Raw genomic sequence first — 15,526 nt, 5'->3', positions numbered from 1 at the left:
TTCTTCATCTACACACTGATACTATGAGGATCACATGAGGTAACACATGTAAACCTCCAGGCATGGAGCCCTGGCTCCTAATCATGACCATTTGATGCTCCTCCTCTCCCTGCTCCTCACCCTGGGACCCATTTCATCCCAAACCCTCAGGGCTCCGCTCTTTCCATCTCAGGGATACATTGATGAAAAGGCAAAATCTCCTGGTGGGGTTTATGCTCCTTATATCTCCTACATTTCATTAGATCTACACGTGTCCCCTCATGTGGTCCACACAGCATCCTTATATGGATGAAATAACTGAGATCCAGAGAGATAGCTGACCAATCCCTCCTTGAAATGTTTTCTTCCCTCAGCCTGTGGGCCCCATGCACTATTGGTTTTTGTCTTGCCTTCCTGACCACCCATTGTCAGCACCCTTCCAGACTCCTTTTTGTTCCCTTAAGCAGCTCTACCACTTTAATAATTCGGTTTGCTCTATGGCCCACGAATGGTATGGACAGTTACTACAAAGCACAAAATTGACTGGACTTATGTGGGAAAATTGAAAGAGCAACACAGTTTCAGCAATCCTCATCACAGATCAATTCCAAAAAGTCATAGGACATTTTCTGACAATTTTCTCATAGATTGGGAAAAAAGTACATGCAAACTAATCTGCTTTAGTCTGTTCATATACCATAGAAGTCCCACAAAAAAAACTAAAAATGCTAATGGCTGAAAATATGAACAGAAATCTATAATAAGGATGAAAAGCTTAAGAGCTTCACGTTATGGGGAATGCTGTCATAACCAATAACTTCACCACCTCCTGAATTTTGATTTTAAGCATCCAGTTCTATGACCAACACCTCCTATTTTCTTGCTTTCTTACTATTATCACTATGACATCCACAATTCTTTGACACAATAAGAAGCCTGTTCCAATTACTATTGCCGTGTATAAAGTTATCACAAAGTTTAGTGGATTAAAAAAATTTTATTCTGCTTACAGTTTTGCAGTCATAATTTTGGGATTTGAAAGTCCTTGTCTGGGGCTTTTGGTATTGTGTGGTTACAGTCAGAGATCATCTGGCCTGGATATCCAAGATGGCTCACTCACAAGGCTGGCAGTTGATATTGACTGTTGACTGAGAGCTTAGCTGGGGCTGTCAACCAGCACCTACACCTGGCCTCTCTGGCATGGTATAGTCTCAGGGTAACTGGACTTTTTACAAGATGGCTGGCTTCCTCCAGAGTGAGTATCCGAGGAGGGCCCAGCAGAAGCTGCATGGCCTTTCCTGACCTAGCTTTGAAAGTCATATGGCATCATTTCTGCCATATGACTTTCATACCTATTGGTCAAAGTAGTCCCAAGACTCTCCAGATTCAAGAGAGAGGTCATAGACCCAACTCTCAGTAGGAGGAATGTCAAGGAATTGGGGGCCATGTTCTAAAACCATAGATCTCCAGTCTGGTGACCCTCTCACTGTTGTCATTGCCATTCAAGCTCTTCTCTCTTGCATCATCAATATCTCCTTCTCTTCTGGATCATTTCTATCAGCAAACAAGCATAATCTAGGAATAAGCAAGGAATCCAAAGTTATGGGGTTTACAATATTGTTATGCCTTCAAGGAAAAGGCAGTAAAAGAATACCCTTCTTCTATTTAAGAAAAGAATCTCACAAATAGTTATAACTTTCAGAAAACAGATTTAGGGGTGCCTGGGTGGCTTAGTCGGTTAAGTGTCCGACTTTCGCTTGGGTCATGATCTCGCGGTTCGTGGGTTCGAGCCCCGCGTCGGGCTCTGTGCTGATTGCCAGCTCAGAGCCTGGAGCCTATTTCAGAGTCTGTGTCTCCCTCTCTCTCTGACCCTCCCCTGCTCATGCTGTCTCTCTCTCTCTCTCCTAGAAATAAATAAAAAAATATTAAAAAGAAAAAGAAATAAAAAACAGATTTATACCAATGAGGAAAATGGTTATGACAATGCATCAGAGTTGAAGTTTTTTAAGGGATTATTACTCTTAGGAAATAGCAACAATCTCTGAAACCTCACTGTCTTAAAACATTTCTTCATACAAAGTAAGACACCTAAAGACAGTTATATAAAAATTGAATACAGAAGAGGGGCACCTGGGTGGCTCAGTCGGTTAAGCGTCACCTCGGGTCATGATCTCATGGTTTGTGAGTTCGAACCCCGCATCAGGCACCATGCTGACTGACAACTTGGAACCTTCTTCAGATTCTGTGTCTCCCTCTCTTTCTGCTCCTCCCTCACTCATTCACTCTCTCTCAAAAATAAATAAGCATTAAAATTTTTTTTACTTAAAAAAAATTGAACACGGAAGAGGACTGTATGTTTTCACATGAGTCTTCTCACTGGATCAGTATCATCACCCCACACAGAACTACACTGGAGCCTTGATAACATAAATCTCAGAGACCTTCCCATTTGCTGCAATGAGTGCAAAGGGAACATCCCTAGCAAAGCATTCCAGGAAATATCAGGCTGGGGAATATTTGGTGAGAATGGCTTCTCAAGTTTCCCCAGTCCTTCCCAAAGACTCACTAGACAGTGGTCGGCCTGACCCAGGAGAGGTCCTGAAAGGTTGTGGGAGGCTCAGAGTGGAGATGTACAAGGCCTTTTCCATCCACAAACTTGTTACCCTGGAAATTCCAGCATAATTACCTTATTCGGTTGACAAAAATTGGCTTTATCAATCCTGCAGCACAGACTACAGGTTAGATAATAAGGACCAGGCCACTGGCATGATGCCCCCTTTGCTCTTCCCTGCCTCCCCCTCCCACTCCATCACCTTCATTTCTTGTACCTCCAAATAAACTACTTGCCTCTGAACCCTTGTTCCAGCCACTATTTTTGAAAGAATCTGATCTAAGTCACCCTCTTACTTATGACACCTACTTAAATGTAACAAAGCCTAAAGTTAATGGCTGTTTCTACCCTCTTCCTGAACAATATAAAGATCCTAGTGTTGGGAACCGTTTTCTGAACTCATAGATTAAGAACTCCTTATGAGGTTAAGGTAAGTTGCACGGACTCTTACTGTCAGATGGCGACCCCTATATCCACCCGCACCCAATTATCTCACCCAATTATTTCGGCTTGGGTACTGACCCCCAAGTCACCTTGTTAATTGATATTAGGAGTGACTCATTCTGGCTTTGATATGCTGATTGTACTTTGTGAAGGAACTTCTTCTTTTGTGGTTATGGGAGCAACATTGTGTTCCTGAAAGACCTGTTTTTCTTATTACCTCCCATTAAGTGATGAGGAGGCTGTTGACCCCTGCTCACAAGAACTAACTTTTGCCTTTACTATGCTAATACCACCTCTGGGCTGTTCCCCATCCTTTTGCCTATCAATGTTCAGTCTTTACTGATGAAAGGATTTATCATCATCAAATGCCACTCCTGTGCCGTCCCCCAAACACTAAATCTTAAAATAAAGTTGAGTCTCAGACAGTGCAGAGAGGCCTGGCTGGTGACCAGAAAGAATCTCGCGCCTCTCATCCCTCCCTCGCTGACACCATCCATCCTTCAGGGACCCCTGGACCTGGCTGGAGCTGGAGTCCGGCATCCTAGAAGACTCTAACTGGATTCACTGCAGTCCCAATTAAATTCTATTGTACATTTTAATTTTCCTTTTAGAGACATACAAGGAATTATTATTTTTTTGCTTTAAATAGTCAACATTTACTAGATTTACCCAAATGTTTACCTTTTTCTGTGTTCTTCTTTCTTCTTTGTACCTCAGACTTTCTGTATACCCTTTTCTTTTGCCTGACATACATTTTTTAGAATTTTCTTTTTTGAGAGCTCTGTGCAGTAAATTCTCCATTTGTCTAGGAAAGTCTTTATTCTGTCCTAACTCCGAAAAATTCACTTTACTGGATATAGAAATCTATGTCAGGTAATTATTTACCACCAGTATCTCAAAGGTATCATTCTGCTGTCTTCTTCTGAATTGCCTTGTTGCCGCGAGAAGTCATTTCTCCGTCTGCCATTCTCGTGAAGACCACTTCTCTTTCCTCTCCAGCTGCATTTAGGACCTTCTCCTTTGTCTTTGGGCTTCTGAAGTTTCAATACAGCGGATCCAGGTGTCCATTTGTTTTTCTGTTTTTGTCTGCCTGACGTTTACTGACCTTTTTTTAATGTTTATTAATTTTTGAGAGAGAGAGAGAGAGAGGCAGAGAGAGTGAGAAGGGAAGGGGCTGAGAGAGGGAGACAGAGAATCCTGAGCAGGCTTCAGGCTGTCAGTTCAGAGCCCAACATGGGGCTCAAACTCATGAATCATGAGATCATGACCTGAGCCAAGATCAAAAATTGGACACTTAACCGACTAAGCCACCCAGGTGCCTCCTGAGTCTCTTAACTGTATAGATTTCTCCATATAGTCTCCCCAGTTTGGAAATTTCACAGCCAACATGTCCTTGAATATAGCCTCCCCCATTTCCTCTTCCGGGGGCCCTACTTGGGCCCTGTGGACCTTCTCATTCTAGCCTCTGTGGTTCCTAATGCCTATACATCTTCCAGGCAATATTCAGGATAATTGATTTTTTTTTCTAGGAGAGAGAGAGCGTGAACAGGGGAGGGTCAGAGAGAGAGGGAGATACAGACTCTGAAATAGGCTCCAGGCTCTGAGCTGGCAGTCAGCACAGAGCCCGACGCGGGGCTCGAACCCACGAACCGCGAGATCATGACCTAAGCGAAAGTCGGACACTTAACCGACTAAGCCACCCAGGCGCCCCAGGATAATTGATTCTTATTTCTTAGTTCATGCATTCTCTCTTCAGTTGTTTATTATCTGTTGTTATTCAAGCTGTACCCCAAGTTACATTTACTTGAAATTAAAATTCAAGTAAAACATAAACTAAATTAGAACTTTCATTTTAGAACTTCCGTCTGAAACTTCTTTTCAAAAACTTTGTTTATTCTTCATAGTTTCTCAGTCTCCACACGTTTTCAGCCTTATCATTTATTACTTAAATTATATTGAACGTGGGCCTTTTTAAAACATTTTTTAACGTGTTTTTTTTTTTAATTTATTTATTTCTAGGAGAGAGAGAGCGTGAACAGGGGAGGGTCAGAGAGAGAGGGAGACACAGACTCTGAAACAGGCTCCAGGCTCTGAGCTGGCAGTCAGCACAGAGCCCGACGCGGGGCTCGAACCCACGAACCGCGAGATCATGACCCAAGCAAAAGTCGGACGCTTAACCGACTAAGCCACCCAGGCGTCCCCATTTTTTAACGTTTTTAAATTTATTTCTGAGAGAGAGAGACAGCGCGAGAAGTGGGCGGGGGGGGGGGGTCAGAGAGAGAGGGAGACACAGACTGAAACAGGCTCTGGGCTCTGAGCTAGCTGTCAGCACAGAGCCCGATGCGGGGCTCGAACTCACGAACCGTGAGATCATGACCTGAGCCAAAGTCAGCCACCCAACTGACTGAGCCACCCAGGCACCCCAAACATGGGTCTTTTATAACACATTTGATAATTCCATCACCTGAAGCATCCTGTCTGTGGTTACTGCTGATTTGCTCTCATGATCTCTCATTATCTTGTTGCTTCATTACTTTTTTGTTTTAACTTAGGGATGCTTGTTAGACTTGGGATTGCATTCCTGGGAAACTTTGTGGCCTAGGAGGAGGTAGAAACCATCAAAGAGAGTTTGTATTTGCTTCTACCAGGCATTAGCAACCTGAGGTCACTCTATATTCAATGTCCAATTGAAAGGTTCTTGGACCACCCTGACCATATGAACTTGAATTGCCAATCTATATGAGGGACGGCTTCTTGTTCTAAGTTGTCAGCATCTCTGTCTCTCATCTGTCTCTCTCTTGCACATACACGCGTGTGTGTGCGCGCGCACACACACACACACACACACACACTTCACTTTACCCAGATTTGAAACAGTTTTCTTTGCAATCCCCAAAGGACAGAGTATTTTTCTAATTCGCCCTAATACTGAGGGTTTAACTCCTTAAGGTCCAAGGTTTGCAGAAGATTGGTTTCCTATTAAATTCTCCTCCTTAACAGACCCTGATTTGTCTCTGTCTTCTACATTTCAAAGGGTACATATTCATTTTCTAGGGCTGCCATGAAAAAGTATCACAAAGTTGGTGGCTTCCAACAACAGAAATGTGTTCTCTCGTATTTCTGGAGGCTAGAAGCCCCAACTCAACATGTCAGCAGGGCCAGACTCCCTCCAAAGGCTCTGGGACAGGGCCCTCCCTTGCCTCTTCCCAGCTTCTGGTGGTTGCCAGCTCCCTGGTTTGTAAATGCATCTCTCCGATCTCTGCCTACATTGTCTCAGGACCTTCTCTCCTAGGGTTTTTGTGTCTGAGTCCAAATTTCCCTATTTTTAAGATAGTTTCTATTTAAAAAAATTTTTTTTTATTGAGAGAGATAGGGCACAAGTGAGCAAGGGTAGAGAGAGAGAGGGAGAGAGAGAGAAGCAGGACTCACCCAAAGCGGAGCTCAAACTCACCTGAAGCAGGGCACAAGCTCACCCAAAGCAGGACTCGAACTCACAAACTGTGAGATCATGACCTGAGCCGAGGTCAGATGCTTAATGACTGAGCCACAGGCACCCAAATTTCCCTCTTATTATAAGGATACCAGTAATCAGATTAGGGCCCACCCTAATCCAATGTGACTATATTTTAACTAATTTTATCTGCAGAGACACTATTTCTAAATAAGGGTACTTTTTTTTTTTTTTTTTTTTTTTTTTTTTTTTTTTTTTTTTTTTTTTTTTTTTTTTTGTAGGCTCCATGCCCAAGGAGGAAGCTTGGACTCATGACCTTGATATCAAGAGTTGCATACTCTACTGACTGAGCCAGCAAGGTGCCCCAATAAAGTCACATTCTGATTTTCTGGGTGGGTATGCATTGAGAGGAGGATACTATTTAACTACTTATTTATAGCATATACTAAAAAACCCCAAATCCAAGTTCTCTCTGCTCACCAAATGCTTCTGATCAAAGGCAGCATGTCGTGCTCCACTGCCCCTCTGGCCTCCCATCTTACTTAGTTCCTTATTTTCTTACTAGATCATCAATGATTTTTTAAAACACTTTTTAAGAAAAGAATTTGTCCTACACTCTTTTATTGAAGTAGTTGACATATAATGTTACATTAGTTTCAGGTGTACAACACAGAGACTGGACTAGTCTGTGCATTGTGCTGTGCTCACCATCTGTCGTCACACAATGCTGTTACAATGCCACTGGCTGTATTCCCTATGCTGTACCTTTTATTCCCTGTTTCTCTCACTCCCCTTCACCCATCAGTTTGTTCTCTGTACTTATGGATCTGTTTGGTTTTTGTTTATTTAATTTTTAGATTCCACATATAAATGAAATCATATGGTATGTGTCTCTGATTTATTTCACTTAGAATAATACCCTCTAGGGCCATCCATGTTGTCACAAATGGCAGATCTCATTCTTTTTTATTGCTGAGTAATAATCCATTATATGTGTATGCATATGTATTTAATATATTTTACATGTATATGTGTATAAAATATATGTGTATATATCACTTCTTTGTTATCCATTCATCTATCATTGGACATTGGCTCCTTCCATATCTTGGCTATTCTAAATAATGCTGCAATAAACATATAGGTGCATATATCTTTTTGAATTGGTGTTTTTGTTTTCTTTGGGTAAATACTCAGCATTAATTAGTGGATCATATGGTATTTCTATCTTTATTTTTTTGAGGAACCTACATACTGTAGGCTGTACCAGTTTGCATTCTCACAAACAATACATGAAGATTTCTTTTTCTCCACTTCCTTGCCAACACTTGTTATTTTTTGGTTTATCATTCATTTTATGGGGCACCTGGGTGGCTCAGATAGTTAAGTTCTGACTCTTGATTTCAGCTCAGGCCATGAGATTGAGCCCCACATTGGGCTCCATGCTGGGCATGGAACCTGCTTAAGATTCTCTCTCTTCCTCTCCTTCTGCCCCTCTCCTGTTTTCACGTGCTCTCTGTTTTCTAACTTAAAAAAAAAAAAAAAAAAAAAAGCCTCAAAACATTTTCATCAGGAAGTTCTATTTAGGAATCTAGCTTGCCATAGTACATCTGCATTCATTTTATGAAAAGAAACTACAACATGTAAGACTAGCTCAAGATAATTAATGGATTATACATCTATTTCACTTCTAAGCATATATACAAATATCCCAACAAAATACTAGATAATGAAACTCAACAGTTTATATTTGCAAATGTATTCTGATCTTAACCCAGAAATCCAAGGATGGCTCAATATCTCACTTTCACTTCCAATGGTAATCCAATACATTCATAGACTAAGAGGAAATTGGCATGAGAATCTCAATAGATATGGATTTTATAACATTCAACAATTATTTATGATTTTTAAAAAGAAATATTAATTATTTTTTAAATGGTGTCCAGCCATTGTGGAATAACTATCAGGCTTGTCTTCCTGCCAAAGGGGGTAGGTAGGAAACCCCAGAAAATTGAACAAAATATAGGGAGCAACTATTTTCAGACATTGGACAAAGGATAGCACATGACTGTGTTCCCTAAGATAAAGGGAATCAATGGCATAAAGCCTACGATTGCCCTCATTTTTCCATATGGAGGAACTTCCAGGCTGCACGAAGGAGGGTCTAATCATAGTGTGGCAGTCCTGATGAGTTTAGAAGACACAGTCAGAGCTTGCAGAAGCCAAGGTATTTGGAATTTTCAGATAAGAAAGAGAGAGAGAGAGAGGGAGAGAGAGAGAGAGAATCAACTCAGAGAAAGAGTTCCAGAAATCTACAGTAGGGTCCCTCCCCCAAGTTATTCTACACAAGTAGCCTGCTGTGTAGTATACAAGAGTATACTCTTCAGTGCCCTCCCCAGATGTGAAAAAGAAGCATAACAAAACGAGGAAGAACATCCCAAAGGACAGAGCCAGGGGCTGTCACAACAAGGAACTTTCTCTCCTCCCAGGGTAAGGGTCTTCATTATTTATGCTTAATAGGACTGGGAAATTGCCATAGACAATAGACTGCTATATGTTTCCCATGTTGCCTTTTCAAAACAGAGGTTTTATTGTTTTATCCTATTATTACTTTTTCATTGCATATTTGGGACACAGATATTTTTCAGTTTATAAATCACTTAATTTATAAACTATTGTATATTGATTATGTTGGGAGGACAAATAACATATCATTGCATTTTTAAATCACTGGACCACAAAGATCTACATCAGACCCTTTTGAACAAACTGCACGTAACTTGGAGAACCTAAACTGTGAGCTGGATGCTGCAACTGTTGGAACTTTTACAAATGGTCTCCCTCAGGAATAAAGTGAGCTTGTTCCAGACATAGGAGAGTGCACAGATAACAAGAATGGCCAAAAGAGTGCACTGCGGCAGAAACTGCCAATTGTTCCCCAATATCTATTCTCCTGTTCCTCTATAATTTTAGAATCCCTGGTTTTCAGACAGGGGGAAAAACCGTGTCCAATGGACATCCACATCCTAACCCAGAACCTGTCAATGTGACCTTATTTGGAAAAAGCACCTTCACAGAAGAGAGCAAATTAAAGACTCTGAGATGAGGAGATGATCCTGGATTTCCCAAGTTGGCCCTAATGTGATCATAAGTTTCCTTATAAGAGAAGCAGAAGGAGACCACATAGTCAGAAGAGGAGGAAGCAAAGTTGACCCTGGAGGCAGAGCCTGGAGTGGGACGGCCACGTGCTAAGAAGCACTCGCAGCCACCAGAGGCCACAGAGGCAAAGAATGGACCCTCCCTCAGAGCAGCCCTGCTGTGTGACCCTGATTTCAAACTTCTGGCCTCCAGGATTGTGAGAGAATACATTTCTGTTGTTTTAAGTCACCAAGGTTGTGGTCATTTGTTACAGTGGCAAGAGGAAACTAACAGTGACCCAAGAATATTAAGCTGAGGCCAGCTGCTATTCAAACCAAGCATATGGATGCCAATTGAGTCACGGGCACAGATGAGACCAGTTAGAGTTCACAGACGTAACAGATCCAACACATGTCAAATATTTTACAGCCCCTCACCATCTTGAAATTCATGACATAATCTATCTAACACATTTTTTTTTAAATGTTTTATTTATTTCTAGGAGAGAGAGAGAGAGAGACAGCATGAGCAGGGGAGGGTCAGAGAGAGAGGGAGTCACAGACTCTGAAACAGGCTCCAGGCTCTGAGCTGGCAGTCAGCACAGAGCCCGACGCGGGGCTCGAACCCACGAATCGCGAGATCATGACCTAAGCGAAAGTCGGACGCTTAACCGACTAAGCCACCCAGGCACCCCTATCTAACACATTTTTAAATCAACAATATGGATTAACGAACAGAGACAGGAGACCGACGGCCGTTAGATACAGGACAAATCCGCCCCAGCACATTCTCACCTTCGCACAGTGCAGACTGCCGAGTCCAGGCTCCATTTAGCCAACTAAGCACAGTTAGTGCTTATCCCAGGGCTTTAGCCAAAACACTGAATCTAGAATCTGTTTGGAGTAAGTACACTCACGTCAATAAATTTGAACTAATCTACAATTTGTCCTTGGCTTTGTATCATTGTAATCCATTCCCACACATATTCTCCAGTATTTTTTTTTTATATAAATTGGCAAAAATCTTTGTTCTTTTATTGTGTGTCTTTGGGTACGTCTGAAAGCGGAGCCTAAGACAAAGACTTGGGTATAAGTGTTTTGCTCAGAAAGTGATCCCATGAAACAGAAGTGAGGGAGGGGGTGAACAAGACAGGAAAGGAAGAATCAAACCATAGTGTTCCTGAGTTCACCACTCTGGGTAACAACCTTGACTTCACCAGAACCTCCTGAGAAGTATACAGAATGTCTCCTTGGATTCTCCAATTATTCACCCACTGCCTCCTGTCCCCAGGCCCTAGGGTTGCCTCTAGAGACCTGGGCTGTGCTGCTAAGCAGGTCACGTGGGCCCCTGTGGTGTCAGTGAAGGGCTGAGGCAGAAAGTGTAGATATACAGCAGGTGCCAGGGCAGCAGTTCTGTACACTCACTGTAATTAAAGGTGTGCCAAGGCCATTAGTCAAGACACCAGCTCTTACAGCCCTCAGATCTACTTGAATGCCACATTGAGTCCAATTTGTCATGATTCTTCGAAGTGAAGGCTGGTCACAACCTCTACAAAAGACTTAATAGAACAAAAATAGTCCATACTATTGCAGCTGCTCCCGAGGCTATAACTGATACTCATTATTATCTCCCTTCTCTGCCTATTCTAGACTTCCCTCACCCTCAGCCAGCATTTGATGAAGTTACCCAGACTTTCATTCCTGGGGGTTCTGAGCCCTTGACTCCCTTGCCCTTGGCAGGCTGAGGCTGCTGAAAATGCCTTTTCACTGTTATCACTTGGCATGGAAACAACAAAACAGACCCTCAAAATAAATCCTCAAAGTACCAGACAAACTTTGAAGGCCCTCTAAGTAGCAGTAACCCTATCTCCTCGTAATTGTCAGGATCAATTATCCCCTCCATCTTTGCCTGCTGGTTCACAAACATGAGGAGCTCAGAATGATCCTGTAGAATTTTCAGAGGCTCGGTGTGGAAGTGTTCCCTCCCTGGGATGGAGCCAGTGGAGCCCCCTTATGGAAGTCCTCCCTACCTGGGAACCAGGGGCCAAATCCAGCAGAGTTCAATGTTGCAGAGAAAGAATGTGCAAATCCTACAAACGGGTCACTGAGCATGATGGTGAGAGATATCCCAACCCCTGGGTTCTTATTCCTGTGTCTTTGCTCCTGGATAGTCCCTTTTCCAAAGTAAATTATTTGTTAAGCGGCTCTAGGTCCCTTTGGGGAAGGATTAGAGGATTTTTTTTCATATGCTTGCGGTGGCATCACGGGATCCTTCCTTGAAGGACCAAGTCTGCCTTTCAACCAGTGGGCTCCAGGTCTCAGAACTGGCTCAGATTTAAACGGAGTTTAATCCCAGGTGGGACCCACTCAGAATCGGACGCTCGATGGCTGTCCTGTTTGCTCGACTTCCCCGGCGGTGGGATTGGGGTGCAAATCTATCCAGCGACGGGCCGCTGCCGCCTGCGCTGCCCCGTCCGCTCCCCGAGGCGAGCGAAAGCACATCTCCGTTCACCGGCACCTCCCTGGGTACACCCGCGCTTTAGCACCCGGCCCACCCTACTCCGCCAGCGGAACAGCCAGCGCGCTGCCCGAGGCCACACCGCCCCGCCCACGTGACCCGCCCTCGCGACGCGCACACGGCAGCGCGCCCAACTGCTCACGACACTTCTGGTTGGCCCACGTCGTTTCCTCGGCTCGGGCCGCTGGCCAAACAGCTGCCTGCCTTTCCAGCGGCCCCGCCCGGAGAGAGAGGTCATTGGTCTTCGCCCTGAGCAAGGGCGGGACACGCCCTGAGCACGCAGAATTCGGCCTTCTGAATGGGTACCCGATCAGGGTCACGGAGAGACCCGAGCGCCGCCGCAAAGAGCCGAAAAGAGCCGGAAAGACCCGAGTATGACCGGAGAAGAGCAGGCTGGCCGGAAGCGGACCCGAGCGCAGCCGGAAGGAGCCGAGTCTGCCCGAAGGGGGCTGAGCGCGACTGGACTTTGGGCTTGGCCCAGGCGCGCCATGGCTGCGGAGGGGACAGCTGTGGTCGGAGGCGGGGCTGCTGACGGCCGCCTAGCCAAGGACGGCTTGCTGCAGTCTCAGTGCCCAGACGCGGCTCCGAACCGGCGGCGCAGCTCGTCGTTGTCGCGTGACGCCGAGCGCCGAGCCTACCAGTGCTGCCGGGAGTACTTGGGCGGGGCCTGGCGCCGAGTGCGGCCCGAACAGCTGAGGGTTGACCCTGTGAGGTGGGAGGTCAGGGGTCGAGCTCGGACCCCTAGCACTCGGCCTTCCTGCGACCCCTCGCGCGCGGGGCGGGGCGGGGCCGGGGGCGGGGCCGGCCTGGCCGGGAGCGGACGCGGGGGAAGCCCGGCAGGGGGAGGGGGCCCGTGGCGGCTGCGGCCGACCGCGGGCTGAGCGCACCCGGGTGTGGGTCTGCAGCGGAGGCCTCAGTAACCTGCTCTTCCGCTGTTCGCTGCCGGACCACCTGCCCAGCGTCGGCAAGGAGCCCCGCGAGGTGCTGCTGCGGCTGTACGGGGCCATCCTGCAGGTGAGGAGGGAACGAGAGCCGCAGCGGCCAGTGGGTGTAGGACCTCCTGGCAAGCGTGGCGAGGGCTGAGCAGCTTGCAAATTACCCTATCAAGGCCGGGCTCTGGAGTCTGTGGGCTCCAGAGCGAGAAGTGAAGCGGTGCCCCCAGTGCTGTCCATCTTCCTTCAGGGCGTGGATTCCTTGGTCCTCGAAAGTGTGATGTTCGCCATCCTGGCGGAGCGGTCGCTGGGGCCCCAGCTCTATGGAGTCTTTCCAGAGGGCCGGCTGGAACAGTACATCCCAGTATGAGCCCAGCCCGGCCCTGACCTCCCCGAGGCACCTCCTTCCCCCCAGCCCCTGCCCCCCTTTTTCAGTGCGTGCCTTCACACCCCTTACCCCAGGTAGGGCAATTTCCCCGAGTCCCTGACTTCCCCCCATTCCCCCACCCCTTCCCCCTCCTGCCCCAGCCCCCTCACCACCCTGATAGGTTCCTGGGTGCAGAGCCGGCCACTGAAAACGTGTGAGCTTCGAGAGCCTGTGTTGTCAGCAGAAATCGCCACGAAGATGGCACGGTTCCATGGCATGGAGATGCCGTTCACTAAGGAGCCCCGCTGGCTGTTTGGGACCATGGAACGGTGAGTCGGGAGGCTCCTCGGGGCTCCTGCACACCTGCGCTGAACCCTACTGCTGGCAGGTACTACCCGGGGCAGCAACTGAATGTGTCCTCCAGCTGAGTGGATCACGGTCACAGTGTCTAGCATGGTCTCTCCCAGAACAGGCTTCCAAATAAGGCAGACAAGTCTGTCAGAAAAATGCATCAAACAAATCATGCGGTGACAGGACAGGGGTAGATAGGAGGGGAGGGAGGGAGGGATAACACGGCGAGCGTATCTTGTTCTTTGGGCTTCAGGTACCTAAAGCAGATCCAGGACCTGCCCTACACCGGCCTCCCCCAGATGAACCTGCTGGAGATGTACAGCCTGAAGGATGAGATGGGCAACCTGAGGTGAGGGGTGGCAGAGCGGGAGAACAGAAGAGCGCAGGAGGCAGTGCCAGGCGCCTAATGGGGTCTTTCCCAGGATTTACTAAGGGCTGGGTCAGGGCCTGGCCCATGAGCGTGACACACTCTTCTAGTCACTCCTACTGCCCCTGTTCCCCTGCAGGAAATTGCTAGACTCTACCCCATCACCAGTGGTCTTCTGTCACAATGACATCCAGGAAGGTAGGAGAAAGCATCTTGAGTCTCCTAACCTAAGGCAAGGGGGGCCACAGGACCCTGGAGTGAACAGAACTGCACCCCCTTCTCCCAGGGAACATCTTGTTGCTCTCAGAGCCAGAAAACACCGACAGACTGATGCTGGTCGACTTTGAATACAGTAGTTACAACTACAGGTGAGGGTTAAGAGAATGGTCTCTGGGGCGCCTGGGGGGCTCAGTCCATTAAGCATCTGGCTTCGGCTCAGGTCGTGATCTCACGGTTGGTGGTTTGAGCCCCGCGTTGGGCTCTCTGCTGACAGCTAGCTCAGAGCCTGGAGCCTGCTTCACGTTCTGTATCTTGCTTTCTCTCTGACCCTCCCCTGCTCACACTGTCTCTCTCTCTCTCTCAGAAATAAAAACATAAAAAAATAAAATTTAAAAAAAAAAAGGTCTCTGTTGGGCTGCTTCCACACCACCCTGGAAAACAGACTAGGCCTTCCTCTCTACATCCCAGCCACCCAGGGTATTTAGGGACTGAGTGTCTACCTTATTCCCCCAGGGGCTTTGACATTGGGAACCATTTTTGTGAATGGGTTTATGACTATACTCACGACGAGTGGCCTTTCTACAAAGCGCAGCCTGCACACTACCCAACCCGGGGGCAGCAGGTATGTGGACCGGGAGCTGGGGAGTGGGGCCTGGCCTAGGAGGAGGGAGGAAGGTGATGTCTGAAAAGAATAGCAAAAGGGCACCTGGGGGGCTCAGGCGGTTAAGTGTCCGACTTCAGCTCAGATCATGATATCATGGTTTGTGGGTTTGCGCCCTGCGTCGGGCTCTGTGCTGACAGCTCAGAGCCTGGAGCCTGTTTCAGATTCTGTGTCTCCCTCTCTCTCTGACCCTCCCCTGCTCATGCTGTTTCTTTCTCAGAAATAAACATTTTAAAAAAATTTTATTTTGAAAAGAATAGTGAAAAAAGACGTTCACCGGGAAATACTCCAGTCTCATTTCCTGACTCTTTTCTGTTGATCTCAGCTCCATTTTATTCGCCATTACCTGGCAGAGGTCAAGAAAGGTGAGACCATCTCCCAAGAGGAGCAGAGGAAACTGGAAGAAGATTTGCTGGTAGAGGCTAATCGGTGAGGAAACATGGGCGGGGTAGGGGTAGTGCCAGGGCCGGGGGGGGGGGGGGGGGG

General features: G+C 46.6%; 1 protein-coding gene and 1 long non-coding RNA gene across 2 annotated transcripts; one reads left to right on the top strand and one right to left on the bottom strand.

The window, feature by feature from the left end:
- Positions 1-956: 956 nt before the first annotated feature.
- On the bottom strand, positions 957-12,142 carry LOC120234667. Its single transcript, XR_005529158.1, has 3 exons — positions 11,656-12,142; positions 10,421-10,519; positions 957-1,554 (listed from the first exon to the last, which is right to left on the bottom strand). It is a non-coding gene; the product is annotated as an uncharacterized LOC120234667 (long non-coding RNA).
- Positions 12,143-12,527: 385 nt separating this feature from the next.
- On the top strand, positions 12,528-15,473 carry CHKB (choline kinase beta). The gene is made up of 9 exons (XM_039237579.1): positions 12,528-12,855; positions 13,049-13,157; positions 13,326-13,439; positions 13,638-13,771; positions 14,047-14,142; positions 14,300-14,358; positions 14,447-14,528; positions 14,893-15,001; positions 15,366-15,473. Exons 1-9 carry the CDS (start codon positions 12,632-12,634, stop codon positions 15,471-15,473), a joined length of 1,035 nt encoding a protein of 344 aa, XP_039093510.1. The 5' UTR covers positions 12,528-12,631.
- Positions 15,474-15,526: the final 53 nt, after the last annotated feature.

This window comes from Hyaena hyaena, unplaced genomic scaffold (assembly GCF_003009895.1).
Source record: "Hyaena hyaena isolate Hyena2069 unplaced genomic scaffold, ASM300989v1 scaffold_4, whole genome shotgun sequence".
Lineage (NCBI taxonomy): Eukaryota > Metazoa > Chordata > Mammalia > Carnivora > Hyaenidae > Hyaena > Hyaena hyaena.
This window is presented reverse-complemented; position numbering and strand designations above follow the sequence as displayed.

Excerpts from the sequence above, each read along its gene's own strand:
- CHKB (XM_039237579.1), top strand. The coding sequence starts at position 12,632 with ATGGCTGCGGAGGGGACAGCTGTGGTCGGAGGCGGGGCTGCTGACGGC. Across the intron at positions 14,143-14,299 it reads GATGAGATGGGCAACCTGAG|GAAATTGCTAGACTCTACCC; the intron begins GTGAGGGGTGGC and ends GTTCCCCTGCAG. Across the intron at positions 14,529-14,892 it reads TACAGTAGTTACAACTACAG|GGGCTTTGACATTGGGAACC; the intron begins GTGAGGGTTAAG and ends TTATTCCCCCAG.